Below are 15515 nucleotides of genomic sequence, written 5' to 3' on the forward strand. Positions count from 1 at the left end.
ATAGCTAAGAGGGGGGAATTGCAATTCATCCATGTCCAATGAGGACAAATGCTGAAGGTAGCAATCCTGTTAGGGAAAAAAAAGGCTTATTTGGAGTCTACAGAAATAGTGTGAAGGTTCAAGACAGCCCTCTGAAGCCTAGAGTAACTTCAGTTATCGTAACTTGAGAAGCTCCCCTGAGCAAGATGCTTGTGGGAGGTGGTGGCCTCTCAGTCTGTAGCTTGCTCTCAGTTGTGTTTTTTTGAAAATGTATTGCACAGGTTTAAAAGATGAATGGGTATCTGAACTGGCACCTGTTTATATAATTTATGGGCCTCTTAACTACAGATTTATTGGCTATCATGTAATAATTTTTATTCTGTGCTTGGGAAAGTCACAGATCTAGTACTACTGGCTAAACTATAGGAACAGAAAAACAAGTTTTAAAACTTTGGGAGTCTAGTGAATTTGTAAACACAGCCACCAAAAGGCAGAATGGATTGAAGTCTGCAAGGCCTGTTTTATATCAGTGAATGGTTTTATTTTCTTTTGTTTGTAGCAAGATATTCTGATTAGTAGCTACAGCACTTAATGTCAATCAAAGACTTGCCTTTGTGAAATCAAGTGACAGTGCTCAGTCCCAAGTTTGATGGAAATGAATACAGTCAGATGGGATGAAAAAACACAATCAATAGTACAAAACAAAAGCATATGTCTGAAATATTAAAGACTGATTGTTAGTGATATCTTTATACAATTTTTGATATTTTAGGAGGTCAGCAATTCCACTAAATTCTGCTATTAATTATATCGGATAAAACCACCTGAACCATACTGAATTTCCAATATCTTCCACAAACAGGGCTTATAGCTCTTTACGTGGGGAGGGGTTTTGTTATCTCCACCTGAGAGCTGCTCAGTCATATACAAAGATGGGCTCCCAGTTGCTTTAGCACAACTGGAGCTGTGGAGCACTTCCCATGCTGCAGAGGTGTGACCTCTCTTCTCCCAGGCACATACTTATTTTAATGGAAGAACAGGCTGAAAGGGGTAAGCCAACAACAACAACGAACTTGTTCTGCTGCATTTTCCACTCAGTCAGTGATACAAATATTTACCCTTCAAGTGGGGAAAACAAGTGTTACTGTGTACTTGGTCTCTAACTTAACTGCCAGCTCCCTGTTAACACTCCAAGATCATTACCCATGACGGGCTTTCTGAAGAAGGCACTGCTGCTGCAGAGTCCTTAGTGTGCCTTGTAACCCTGTGCAACTGTGGGAAGGTGAATTCATTCCTCTGCCCCTTCCATCACTGTGTTTTACAAACTGAGGTAGCAGATGTTAGGAATGGGAAAAGTTCTCAGACCTGGATGTCTGGCACAGTGATGGACTTGAAAAGAGGGTGATGATCAGGAGATAACTACACTGCAAGTTAAAAGTGGCATTTCAAACTCCTGTAAGAACCAGAAATCAAATTAATGAGTTTGGTACCTTAGAGAAAAGGCTGCCTTTCAACTATGAAAGACCTTAGAAGCATCTAATAATGCTGCTTTTGTCTCTGGAGGGCCAAACCTTTCAAACCAAGAGTGTATGACAACTCTCAGAATCATTAGAATGTTAACAGAAATTTCACTGAATTTGTTTGTTGTAAATATCTCCCTCTACAAGTAGCAAGTGACTAAAGTGCTAATCACAATTATTTCAGTATTCATTTTTTAAAGGATTTCAGCCTTTATAAGGCATGAAGCAGTTTAGTCTGGTTATTTTTAAGTCAAATCTGTGTATATTTATCTTTCTGTGAGTAAAGTCGCTACAGGATAAAAATTTGGCTTAAAATATCTTAAACATTGTGAAATTTGGGTGCAGAAATTAAATATATGACACCTGGGGGAAATTTTTAAAACAAAAATTATGATGCAGACAGAGAATATTTGATATGCAAGACTAGTATAGCAAACTGTGATTAAGATGATCATGCCTTTAGTTTCACCTCACTTCCAAAGGGATCAGGTGATTACAATAAAAGTTAAAAATGCAAGAGGAGTTTCCCAGCTGCTATTAAAAGTATGCATAAATCTCCCTTTTCTGGACGTATAAATTCAGATTTTTTTTGTATTTTGTCTAATAAGATGGCTTTATTTGCTCTCATAGATAACACATTGTGACATACGTCTGTTAGATTTCTGATTCTTGAATGTGTAGCAGTGAGGAGGTACCTATATCTGAGTCACAGACGTTTCCTGTTCTGAAATATTTAGACTTTAAACACTTTGGAATGCACTTACACAAGCTGGAGGTGTATGCAGTCCACTTACAGACATAATTTTAACCATTTAGCGAACTACTTTGCACTTAAAATTAATTATATGAATAGGAGCCCTATATTCTTCATATCTTCCCTGCTGACAACCTTTCACCCAAATTAGAAATAATTTAGTTGTCCCCTCACTTCTGTAGAAAAGCATGGAAGCAGTTGAATTTGTGTTGAATTTTTTCACCTTTCTCCACCTGACTAACTGAAAGTAGATATTCAGATCTTTTCTGTCCACTCTTACCTCCTCAGTGTCCTTGAGGCATCTCGCAGGTGTTGCCCATGAGCTGGAGCAGCTTTGTTTGGGTGCCCATGCTGCGCTGCCAGGCAGCAGCAGTGAGTGCCAGAGCAGCCGCTCCACCTGCGGGAGGACAGGGAGGGCAGGGCAGGGTCCCCTGGGCTGTGTGAGGCTCAGGTGAGTGCAGCAGGGTGCTCGGGCACTTGTTTGCGCAGTGGTGCCTCTACCGCCTCCCACCTGATGTTCTTAAAGCGGCACAAGGCTTCCCGAAGGAGCTGCTCTACCTCGACTGCAGTTTGTTCGGGATCAGCAAAACAAGAGCTGGCTCTTTGCACATGCACAGCCTGCTTTAGGAGACAGCCACGCACAGTGAAAAATGAGGGCCCGTTTGTCACCAGAAAGCCACTTGGGCTTTTCTTGTAAATCATCTTATTTACTCAGAAGCGAGTAATCTGATTAACTAGCTCATCCTGACTGATTATTATGAGCAGCACGTGCAGCCTTCAGAGTATGAAGGCTGATGGCCCTAAGTTTATTGCAGCTCCAAGGGGTTCATACACACAGCTCGCTTCCACCTATGTACATTCAACAACCCAGTGCTACTTAACAGCTTAGCTTTATTTAAATACTTGAAAAATCACAGCTACACTTAGGCTGCTGCAGTGTCTGTTACACAAAGAGCACATGGAGACCTCTTCAGAGGCTTTGCTAAGCCAGCTCTGGCTCCTCTCCACGCTGCTGTGGAGGTGGTATTGCAGAGTCCCTGAGAAGTGGCCATCCTGCCTGAACACACTGCTGCATCTGGTCCTTGTCTCTTGACAAGGAGGAGTTGAAGGCCGAACTGCAGCCTGCCTTAAAAACCCAGTTGTGAGAGCAATGAAATCTGTGCAAATATCTGTGCTGGAATGGATACATTCAAAGGGGTGTAGAGCTTCAGATTGCAAGGATGTCTCTTTAGACCTCAAAGCCACACAACCATTGATAGGTTTTTCAGTTTCTTACAAAGCAGAGAAAATATGAACTAGGGTATTTTCACAGAAAATAACAGCTGTTGAGAATAATTTTTCACATGATGAATATTTTTATAGAATTAAAAACAATTTTCTGAACAATTCTTGGGGAGTGGGTGGAATAATTTTTTCCACTATACGAGGCAGAATCAATAACACTTTTCCCCCCAAAACCTGACAAGTGACTTCCATCTCTCTTGATATTTGACACTAATATTTCATCTGGCTAAAATCAAATTCCTCGTTAAGTCACTTTCCAAGAAACGTGTTTATCTTGTTCTTTTACTAACTCTTCAGATTAATACAATTTTAACTTAATCTTGGTGGTGGTACAATTATTCCCACAACTGAGTGTGGGAAGTGCACACCATTGCCTGAAAACGGAACATCACACAGTTTGGCTTGTCAGCAGGCTGGGTGGTCCAGAGTATCCACAAGTACCAGTAAATACATTGCAAATAGTGGCAGATTTTAAAGGTACAACTAGTATTTAAAGTTAGGGTAGGGTGGATGACACTTTTAAAATAAGTTCACATATTCATTAGACTAACACTGAAAGTAGCTGCTTTCTTTCACACACCTGTAAATAGCTTTAATTTTGAGATAACTCTGTAACTCCCTGGAGTTAAGCAGGATAAAATAAAAAGCTTACCATGGCTTTAAATATTTGGTGGTGGTGGGCTGTGTGTCCAACTTCATTTTCAGGCTGATGTTAATCATTGTAAATTTCTTAAACTTCCTTGGAATATAACGAGTGGAAAACTACTATATGAGATGATGCTTGTGATCCTGTTTCCTTGTGCTCGTGGCAGAGTTAATTTCACAACAGGAGTCACGCAAGGCTGAAGACTGAGCGGGTGAGCGGATCGGTGCAGGCAGATACTGGTGAGCTGCAAAATGTGAGTAAGAATAGTTTGAAAGTGAAACAGTGCCATATGGACTCCTGAGTCCTCATTTCCCCTCTACATACCTTTTTCAACTGGGTTAACAGAGCAGTCTGTCTAGACCTTACAAGATATGGGATTCAGTAATTTATATTTGGGGTGTGCTGTCCAGAAATAAGGTGTTACTTAACAGCTTGTAGATTTCCTCACATGCCAAACAGACACATGGATAAACTTTGCTCACAAAAGTTTTATCTTTACATATGTTGAGATGGCTGTATAGAAACAGGAACCCTTGGAAACAGGGTTTCCTATTTAGTATGTGTTGTGATGAAGGATTTGAATATTGCTGGAGTGAATAATCGAGTCTACCTGTGGAGGTAGACCACCTGCATGCGCAAAGGTGTCTTGGTTTGACACTAGATCTGTTGCATTAATTTTCCTAATACCTAAAAGGCAGACTGCTTAGTTTTCAGAGAAAAACAGCAATAATGATTCACAGGCCCTGACATCAAGCAGGGGGCTGAAAAGAGGCCAGGAGGACCCATTCCTTGTCACAGAGCAGCTGGTGAGACCATGTCTCAAAATAATCCTGTAACTGAAATTAAGCCAGTGCAGGAATGTTGTGCATGGCAAGTTGCTGCTCTGGAATTACAGAGATTTGCACAGCTATAAGGTTCCAAGCAGCCCCTTTGCTGGCCCCTGGGTTCACCCCAGCTATGAGCACACCTTCCTTCCCCAGTTAAGTTCATACTTTGTCTGTTCTGTCTCTCTGTCACACAGAGGGTGTGAGGAGCTGATCCGGCTCTAGAGCTGGATGTGTCCTTGCTCAGGTTTCTGTGACCAAGCTGGGACTAACAAAGTGTGAATGAGTGTGACTGATAGACATTTGACTTTGTGGAGGCATCCCCAGATGCTCAACCTGCCTTTGCACCGTGTCACGGAGCTGATGCAGAGCCTTCATTACCTAAGCTATATTGAAGTCCACTGACCCAGAGAAAGGAAGAAACCAGATCGGGTATCTCTGAGTGTGCAGCTATACTGCACAACTGTGAACCCAAACCTGGGGAATTCTCACCTTCAGTAGGTGAACAGACTCAAGCAAGAAAGTTGAGAAGGATTTCTCTTAATCCTTTATCTTAAGCTGGGTAGTGAAGACTGAGCAGCTTCTGCAATGAGTGCTGAGTACAAGTCACTTGGCATCTACCAAGCTTAGCCCTGTGGGAATCCCAATGAGGGTCTGACAAGCCCCTCTGTGGTGCCCAGAATTAGTTGTATCTGAATCTCATGACGATATAGCTTAAAAAAATTGGCCTTGTCAGGGCTCTGCTGATCTTCCCTAAACCACAGAGGCACAGTAACTCCTGTTGGCTCCTGTGTGTTTTCTTCCACACACATCCCCTGTGACAGGGGACCTTGGTCTTCCTGTGCTGCTACCTCTTGGAGTCAGGAAAGGGATTAGGAATTGCTAACAGGTGGCTTCTGGTCACCACTTTTGAGGCGCATGAAGGTTAAAGACCTGCTGAGTCTGAAGTTTTCCAGTGGGAGCTGTAAGGGAGGTGGCTCTGTGTCATCCCAGCAGCACTGCTCATGTCTCCTTTCAGGACACCTGTTGGGGGTGAGGGTGGCCAAAGCAACATGGGCTGAGCAACAGCAGAGTGTCTGTATGGGGAGTTTTGGTGAGAGAAACTTTCAGAAAGGGATCAAAATACAACTTAGAGGCTCATGGGTAAGGGGGTACTGGAAGACCTTGTGGGTGCAAATCACTTTAGTTATGCGGCCAAGAACTCTAATTTTTGGTCTTGTGATAAATCAGCAGTAGGAATACTGCCATAGGCAGTAGTATTAAGACACTCAGTGGGTAACAAAACAGACAAAATGGGCACTGCTTTCATTATACAGTTTCCTCTTTATGGCTGGCATTTGGATAGAAGAAAAATCGTACTGGGGAAGAGTGGATTTTATTTTTTCATGGTGCATTATCTAAGTTCACTAGCTACAAGTGAAGAGACAAGTAATAGGGAAGCACATTCCAGAGAGCAGCAAGGGAAGCACTAAAACTGGCAGACAATAAGACGATTGTTGTTGCACCTTTTGTCATTCCAAGTGCCATCGGTGTACATCTCCACACATTCCTCCTCCCCCTGGCCAGAGGGTTCATTTGAATACCAGTTAGTATAGCTCAGTGGAGTACCATTCAGGAGCTGGAATTTGCCTGGAATAAGAGATTGTTTTATCCCCAGGTAGGCGTAGGTGTTAAAATATTTCACGAAGTATAGAATGGCATCATTCTCGCCAGGGTTCCTTGGAGTGGCAATAGAGCCTCCAGCCTCTCTACATTTTTCCACTGTAGCATCAAAATCAGCTCTTTTCCCATTGGTAGCAAATATTTTTCCTCGAAACTCTGTTATCATCTTATTCAAGAGCAGGACTGCAAGACAAGGGAAAAGCTGTTAAACATTTGTGCATTGTTTTGTGCTCACTTTGCTGCCAATCCTAACTCCCACTAGTTTGCTCCATAACTTTAAATTAAACCCAGAAAAAGGTAAAGGAAGGAGAACTTGAAATCAAAGATTTAAAAAAAGGAGGAAAAACTACAACCTCCAAAAGCCAGAAGAAATTTGAAAATGAGGGGAGGGGGAAAAGGGAAGAAACACATAAATACACAGACAATGAAACAGGAGAATCACAAAAGAGGCTGGAGAAGGAGGGAAGGAAATGATGAATTCTACATTTGGAAAAAGTGTGTGATTTTCTTTGAGACTGTAAGACCCTGAGGTGGTTTGCAGTATACCAGTGTTCTTGAGGGAGCGGGATCTTAGATTTGATCTGATTGTCATAGTATGTTTTTAATGCTCAGCTTGTCTGTTGGGGCACAAGGTGTGCATGGAGCAGGGCCTTTAACCTGGTACATTCCTGCCTTGCTTGCACTCATACCTCAGAGCTGTTACCCAGGTGTCTCCTGGTAGTTATGAAAATCTAATTCCCACCTCCCCCATTTGAAAGTTTTCACTCAATGATATACCAGTGAAGACGATATAAAAAGGAATGCAACAAAGACTGAAGAAAATTCTGCCTTTTTTCCCTAAGAAGCCATTTTTGCCCATCTAGTCTATCCCCACTAACCCAGCTGCAGCAGAAAATAAAGGCAGATAAAATACCTCCTTCCAGTCTGGAAATCCGATATTCTAATTGATGGATGATGTCCCCATTTTCAGTAGCAGCCGGAGGTGTGAAATCTGTGAATAAAACCAGCTATTACGCACTTTGCATTACAGTTCCAGTCTTGGCTTCCAAATAAAGCAGAGCTCATCATAGGAAATTAATAGGAACTTTAAAAATATTTGCTTGACATGTTTTAGTTTACTGCTGTGTTTTAAACAGGGGTGTCTTCACACATTGATCTTTGTAAGGATAGGGGATAAGTTCCTGGGTATCACCTGCAGATCAGGGATGTTTATGGAAAACTGGAACTGGCAAACAGTTAGTTTTCTCTCTAAGTGACTGAACCAGTCCAGGCAAAACACTGGCACTCACGCAGTAGGTTTAGTTGATTTTTAACTGTGTGCAGAGACTAAATCCTCAACAGAATCCTTGAGGCTGTTCAAGCACTTGCTTACAGCTCCAACCTAGCACTCAGCCACAAGTTTCTTGTTCTATGGAAAAATCTAAACTTTTCTCTGTGAATTGAACCACTGCAGCATTAAATAGAGATTTAAGCATCTTACTTCATATAAAGAATTAATAAAGTTCTGATTATTTTATTTCAAGTAGATCACGCATCAGATTATGGTAGATAGCACTGAGTTTACAAAGGATAAAAATAGAGCACAACAGGCAAAAATGGAGATAACTTAATGTACCTGGTATCTGTCCTTCATCAAGCCCACCTCCGAAAAAAGGCTTGAAAGGGAACCGTGAAAGAAGCCCTGCAGGTTTACCTTGAGCACAGAATGGGAGCAGGAAAAAAGCTACTGCTAAGATTTTGTGCAGCTGTGGAGACAGCATCATTTAAAGGTAAACCAGACTGGTTTACTCTCCAGTGTAGAGTCCTGCATTTAAAAAAAGAAAGAATGTTTTAGAATTTTTCTGGGTGTGAAGTCTTATATATGGTAACCTTTGTCTGCAGTGCAAATCCACGTAGTTCCAAAGTTATCTTATTTCAAACAATTAAAATGTTTTTCCAAAATACAGTCTGCTAAGCCTACAAAAGTCTACAGAGCAAAAACCCAAACCATCCCCTTCAAAGCTCTTCTCCACATCATATACCATTACATGCCATTTTTCCCCATGCAAAAAGTTATAGTTTAATTTTACAGGAGAGCAGTAGTCACATGGCTGCTTTAGCGAGAGAATGTTTAAGACAAAGTGGGACATGCTGTCTTTGTCATTCAGTTTAAGAGCAAAACAATTGCTAAAACTTATTCTTCTATTGCAGCATCCATGTTTTAGCATCTCTTCACCTCAGGTGATACAGTCTATAAAAAGAGGTGAAATTGTTAATAAAAGTGTTGATACACACACATCAAAATTGGAAAGTTTTGTGTGATACCGTTTAATAGATTGAACATAGTTTAAGCAACAACCTATCTAAAGATGGTCAACTTACCTAGCAGCTCCAGTGTGAATTAAGAATGACTCATTAAATGGTCCAATTTATAGGGCATGTAACTTGAGATTCATCTCCTTACCCATGAAAGCACAACGAACACGTCATATGATTTGAATTTGCATATGAATGGAAGTTTAATGAACTTTTACTGGAATGATAGGGGGATTGTTTTCTTCAAGAGGCAAACATACTTAAAACATGAGGGAAATATTTGAAGGTACTTTTTTAATTTGTAGGAACACTTTCACATGTTTTAAAATACCAACCTGGAACAGAACAAGTTTCTCAATTCATATTTGAAATACCTAAGGTTTCCACAGAATGGCTGTGCAAATGTCACAGAAGTTAAGCCAAAACAAGTTCACCTGAAATATAATATGTGCCAGGAACATGGCCATCGTTTTTGTTACAGACTGAGGACTTACCAGTGATAATGACTTACCAGTGATAATGTCCTTGTAATTAAACAGAATCTGACAATTGTAGCAGCAAGGCCAAAAGATAATGGTACATCTGCAGCACATGTAGAGGAGACAGCTAGAGAGACACATGCTTAAATAACTTACAGAATACTCCAGGGGAAGTTTACATATCATAAAAGTTTTCTCTGACAGAGCAATGATCCTTCAGTGAAGGAAAAAGCTGCTTTATGCCAGTCCTGTAAGTACAGAGGCCCAAGATGAGGAGCACCACTGAAATGGAGATGGCCTTACCAAGCATTTTACAGCTGTTCTCAGCTGAGAGCTGGCTCTATTCAGAGAAGACTTTGAGGAAAGGTGTTTGAGTCTGTGTTCCAGTTCAAACAAGTCAGATGTGGCTGCATCATGCTTGTGGTGTCAGGATAGCATCCTGATGTTGTAGCAAGGCCAACAGCCAAGACAGTTGAGGAATGAAGTGCTTTGAAACGAGATGGAGAATGTCAGCAGTATCCATATTAGTCTAACATGCTACAGGACCTAAGCAAGCCTAGATCCACCTCCACAGGCCCTCTGCACCTGGGCCCTGCACTTCCATACTCACCTCAACAACTGATCTATGCCTCAACACCTTTGTCCTTGGTGGTGTGCCCACAGATGCCAGATTAATTCCTGCAGCACTGTTTGAGTGCCCTTGAGTGCACCAGCCCTGTGAAAAATAAATAGGCAGCACCCAGCTGTATTCACCTTGACAGAAGAGGGCTGTTTTAAAATTGCAATAGTAACCTTTGGTTAAAGTTTCTGGTAAAATTTCAAGTTTCCTAGCTTTTGAGTGGTTGACTTAATGCTTTCAACATTCTTCTGGCAGAGGATTTTTAGTTGTTATTTTTGGGAAAAAAAGCCCCACCATAATCAAACAGAGAACATGAGACAAGCCATTACCTGGGTTCTAGATGAGCCCTAGAAAAGGTCACAGGCAGACCCTGGGTCTTTGCATCCATGGTGAGAACAACTTTAGCATTTAACTGCACCTGGAAGAAACCACAAGTTAGGCAAGTGTGACAAGAGGAGGAGGTTTGGCATGCAGTTGTGGGTTTCACATGCTGACTCAGGGCCTGGGAAACCAGGAGGGAGACAGAAGTTTTCTTGTGATAGACTCCTAGGAAAAACTGATGTAGATTTGATAAACTGCAAACCTTTCTTGTCTTGATTTTCATCAGCATATTAGTAAGATGGAGCAAGTTAAATAGATATTTAAATACATCTTCAATTCTAATAAGCTTGTTTATGATTGCCTAATAGAATATTCTATATAACTACCATAGCTTGTAAACTATTTTCTGATCTTTCCTTGAACCACATATCACAGAGGTCTTGCAAGATCCAAGGGCACAGATCTGACAAAGAACAAACTATATCTGAGTATTGAGGTAACTTTTCTTCTGTTTCCACATCTATCAGCAAGAGCTTTCATAGTTTCAGTGGCAGTGAAGCAAATTAAATATATTGTGAGTAGGTTGTGTTGTGCAGTGTACATAGGTAAATGCAAAACCTGCTAAGGACAAAGGTTGGTTAATGCTGCTTTCTTAGCTGCATTAGCTTTCTTAGCTGTACAGATGTGGTGTAATAGTTGAATGGGGTGTGCTCCTTCCATAAGCCTGTTTGATAGTCTTTCTTTGGTATACTTAATCTCCTGAAAGTTAGGTTTTTTCCTTCTATAGTGCTATTTACACTTCAGATAACCTTAAAAATTGTTTTCTTATTCTCTGTTTGTATTTAAATGCCCCCAACCCCATCTATATTTTCTATTTACATTGATTTTGTTCTGTTCTGCTTTTTTTTCACTCTACCTTGTTTCCACCTTGTCCTGTGCTTTCTGCATTCCCTTTTCTCTTCCAAATAATTATCAGACTGTCCCCAGCAACTCCACTGTGCCTGGGAATAGCAGAAAGAGCACAGATTATGGGGAGACATGAGGTCCCATTTCTCAGAGGAGGGCTGAGGCTATTTTTGCTGAGCATTAAAGACAGGAAGCAATTCAGGGAGGTGTGGACACCTGGGATGGCAGACTTCAATACACATTTTTTAAATTAAATTATGAGCAGCATTTTAGAGCAGGAAGTCTTCATTTTACCTGTGATCTGTGCACATAAATGCTGCTGCCATCTTGCCCCACCGACATAAGTTACATGTGAAGGATCCAGGTGGACATCTCTAGATGTCTCTGTCACTTGGTGCAGCTCAGCTGAGAAAAAACACAGAAGCTGTATAGAAAATAGAAAGCAAGACAATATTTCATCTCTTCAATAATTGTTAACAGCAAAACAGTATTCCAAGGGAAAAAAAACCCCAAAATCTCTTTTTATGACCCAGATGAACTATTATTCCATATAGTCTGCAGGTGTTCTCCATTATCTGCAGAAGAAGGATAAATTCACTGAAGTCTTTACCATCATAACCAGTACTACCACATTTAGCCTCCTCAAGCCTCCTTGCTCTGCAGTGCTGTTCAGCTCCTGAGCCACAAGGGCAGAGATGGGTGAAAGCTTCATTCCAGATTTCACCTGGCATCAAACCTGGATTGTCACCCTGGAGGAAAATTCTGCCAAACCCTGGTTTCCTAGGAGGGGCTTAAAAAAACAATCCTAGTCCTTTTACCATTTTTTAAGAAGGTGCTACTCTAATTTTCAAGAATCCCGTATCTACTGTGTTTTAAAATCAGGTATGTTTGTGTAACTGTGGGCTAATAGGACTTTATAACAGTATGTTTCAACTTCTGGTAATGAAAAATCCCTTGCAATCTGATACTCTGAGGTACAGCTCACAATTTATACAAGATAAGGTAGCCCTGGCAGCCTGTGTCACATCCTGCCACTTAGGTTCACAAAAGGTTGAATTTGAACTCAGTTTTCTTGAGAACCACGGGCCTTGGTGGTTTTTTAAATCAAATTTCTACAAAATTCAGGAATCCACAGAAAAATTTGTATTTTCTGGAATTGAAGGTCAATTTCTTCATGTGTGGTAGGGATTGCTGGGGGCTGGTGTGAGGTTTTTGCGTGCTCAAAATTGATAATACTATTTCTAAACTGCAAAAATTAATTAAATTATACCATTTTAAAAGAGGATATCACTCTATACCAGAGACAATTCTTTATGAAATAAATATCCATGATTTTTATGGCCAAAGTCTTACTGCTAAACATTCTGTAATAACTGTATTCAATTTCTCTTGTGTGAGACATGGTCAATTTGCCTCAAAAGGCTTGGAAGTTTTGCCATCTTTTTAGTTGTACTAGGATCCTAATTCTTAAAATCAACTTCTACAGCATTGGGGGAGCGACTAATTTTCTGATTTAAAGATCTTACCTTTATGTTGCACTTCTTTAGCAAATTGTTATTAATTAAATTATAATTCATTAATTAAGAAAAAAAAGGACTAACTTGGATTTTTCCTGGTCTGGTTGTTATACATCAGGAATTACTGTTGCTCTTTGCACTTTTAAGGAAAGATCTTATCAAAATTATTTATAGTATCATAGCAGAACACAGAAACAATTTATTTTGTTTCTTCATGTTCCCAATGTCTCTGTCCATTAAAAAAATTCATTAATATATAAATGGAGAATTCAGATATTTCACAAAAAATTGACTGAAATGCTGTTGTTTCTAATAGTATTTGAGGGTATAACACCAAAACGCAAAAAAAAGCCGTATAGAAATAAAAAATAACAATTTCTGGATACTTTTTCTCTGTGGAACTGCAAAGAATAATCAAGCAACACTACAAGTGTGAACCATAAAGGGAAAAGTACTGCCTAGAAGTTCTCTGACTGGGTCTGAGGAACTTTTATTTTTCAGCAGCATGTATGAGTTTGAGTTGTTTTTTTCTCCTTTTTTTCTATAATAATGGCTAAAGCTGAAAGAAATTGGCCTCTCAGACCAAGGCTAAATGTTTTGCTTTTTGATGTAATAAACATTAGCTTGTGATTGGAAAACAAAAATCTTATTTTTCTTAACTGGATAAAAAACACCTGGGCGTCTTGAAGTCTAGATCTGTTTAGATATAGATGCTATATTGTGTTAAAACATTGGCAATATTTACTCATGAAGGATCTTAACGAGAGATGTCTATAGTCATTTTGTAAATCCCAATGTGGTAGAAATAAATTTTTCATTAGCTAAAGGAATAGGATACCCCAAAACTAGTAGGAGATCTGTGTAAATGAATATGCTTTTTCAGTTTAGAGAGCAAAAGATGATGTTGGTAGGGATTTTTTGGGGGGAGGCTTTTTCTGTAACACGATGCCTCTTTGTGAAGAGTAGTCCCTTTGTTCTAATAAAGAATCTGCATGGTTAAAAGACTAAAAAAATGCTAATGACGTTTACTTACTAAAATTCTAATAATTAAAATTTAAGAGGTAGTTTTAAGCAAACTTTCAACTCTTTCTAGCAGATTTAGTGTGGCTGGTCAGAGTTAAGCCTCGGAAAACAAAACGGCATTAATTTAGCCTTACTATTTCTCAGTGTAACCTTCAAGTCAGAATTCATGGCTCTATTCCCTTCCCATTTGACACTTTTAGCTAAAATGGTGTAATGGTCATAGGAATCAAAACAAGCCTCTTTGGAAAGCAGGTTCACACTTTGAAATCTGTCCAACGTGGTCCTGGTGTACTTCTTCCATTTCCAAATCCTTGTCTGCTCTCTGATGGTTGCTGCATGCAACCTGGAGGGGAATCACCCCTTGCCAAAAGTGTGTAAGAGGCTGAACCTTTCCTATTTGCAGGGCTTGAATTGAATGGGAATAGAGCCCATCTCTTTTCCTCAGGGAAGGCTTGGGAACTTCACGGCCCAGAGTCAAGTCCAGCTTCCCAGGGGCTCCCTGCACAGAGACAAATGTGGGGAAGGAGGATGTGTTTAATGCATGTATTTTAAAGCTAATGCTATCTTTTTTTTTTTTTTTCCCCTCCCTTACATAGTGTGAAAATGACAATGGATGAGCCCAGGACTTCCTCACTGCAAGGTAAGAATGTGGGAATTTGCTGCTCATGGTACTCTGCTCAGCTGCCCCTGCTCACCAGCTGCCCGAACGGAGAAGCAGTGAAAATATTTTGTGAAAAGGTGCTTCTTGGTCCTACTGGATTTGAGTTGAGGTCTGTCTGTGCTGCTACTTGGTATAACCTCAGCCGACACGTTTGTGTTTGAACTGATTGAAGTGCCACTCTTAGCAGGCTTCCCAAAATATTATGTGCTTTGCTTAGTGTTTTGGGAAAAGACAGGTGGCCTTCTAACACTGCAATCTCATGGTTTTCTGAGGCAATGTGCTGTTTTAGCAACAAAATGCAATCTTTAGCATTTTATACACATCTCTGTCTGCTGGAATCTAGTGCAATATTTCTCTCTGTGTTTTATAGAGAGTAGCTTCTGAAACTAGAAAAATTAACTGTAATTGGTAGTATTAATATTTTTATAAAACAAAAGTTAAATGTGGATGCTGATGAATCAGTGGGTAGTTCAATGTGACACAATACAGGCTCTGTAATTGAAAGCCCTGTCCGAAACATGAAACCATAATTGCTCCAGTGAAGTCAACATCTGTGCATCTCTTTTAATGCAGGAACTATTAGGTACTTCAAAATGCTTCCAACTATGAAGCCATGGGCAAATTTTAACTTCAGCATTTTCAATATCCAAAGTCAAACCTCAGAATTTTCCTCTAACCTTCACAAAGTATGGAGACAGGCTGACATGGAAAAAGAATTCTGGGGTATTTCCAACCCTCCAAAAGAGACAAACACATCAGTTCAGGCACACTGTAATCACTTTAATCACCTAGCATATTTGGCATTTTCCTAAGGATAAAAAAAATCATAATATGATTCATTTTATATTTTAGAATACAGAAAAATTGCAAATTTAATCAACCTGAAGCACAGAATATTTCATTATCTCCATGCTCTGAGGTGGCTGAAAGGCCATTCTTTAAAATTCGCAGATTGTGAGACGATACATGTTGCATTTTTTGTCATTCCAGGTCCCATCAATGTACATCTCCACACATTTCTCTTT

The 15515-nt window shown here is 40.0% G+C and overlaps 2 protein-coding genes and 1 long non-coding RNA gene across 3 annotated transcripts in view; all 3 read right to left on the reverse strand.

Annotated features, from left to right (window-relative positions):
* LOC108449654 overlaps window positions 1–3530 on the reverse strand; it is a 10043-nt gene extending 6513 nt beyond the window's left edge. The window contains exon 1 of the long non-coding RNA XR_001865912.1: window positions 2534–3530. This is a non-coding gene — a long non-coding RNA (uncharacterized LOC108449654). The remainder of the gene's footprint in view (window positions 1–2533) is intronic.
* A 2780-nt stretch (window positions 3531–6310) lies between these two features.
* Window positions 6311–8614, reverse strand: LOC103623739 (pulmonary surfactant-associated protein A). The gene is made up of 3 exons (XM_017746458.1): window positions 8285–8614; window positions 7583–7660; window positions 6311–6852 (listed from the first exon to the last, which is right to left on the reverse strand). Exons 1-3 carry the CDS (start codon window positions 8430–8432, stop codon window positions 6476–6478), a joined length of 603 nt encoding a protein of 200 aa, XP_017601947.1. The 5' UTR covers window positions 8433–8614; the 3' UTR covers window positions 6311–6475.
* Window positions 8615–15249: 6635 nt separating this feature from the next.
* The window catches only part of LOC103623740 (pulmonary surfactant-associated protein A), an 18290-nt gene continuing 18024 nt past the window's right edge, over window positions 15250–15515 (reverse strand). Inside the window, exon 7 of the mRNA XM_017746459.1 lies at window positions 15250–15515. Coding sequence (XP_017601948.1) covers window positions 15429–15515 — 87 coding nt within the window. The 3' untranslated portion in view covers window positions 15250–15428.

The sequence above is a fragment of the Corvus brachyrhynchos genome, unplaced genomic scaffold (genome assembly GCF_000691975.1).
Source record: "Corvus brachyrhynchos isolate BGI_N302 unplaced genomic scaffold, ASM69197v1 scaffold279, whole genome shotgun sequence".
Taxonomy (NCBI): Eukaryota; Metazoa; Chordata; class Aves; order Passeriformes; family Corvidae; genus Corvus; species Corvus brachyrhynchos.

Coding starts and splice junctions, on each gene's coding strand:
- LOC103623739 (XM_017746458.1), bottom strand. CDS start 8,432: ATGATGCTGTCTCCACAGCTGCACAAAATCTTAGCAGTAGCTTTTTTC. Junction 7,661..8,284: donor TGATGAAGGACAGATACCAG/GTACATTAAGTT, acceptor TTTTATTCACAG/ATTTCACACCTCCGGCTGCT. Junction 6,853..7,582: donor GATTTCCAGACTGGAAGGAG/GTATTTTATCTG, acceptor CTTGTCTTGCAG/TCCTGCTCTTGAATAAGATG.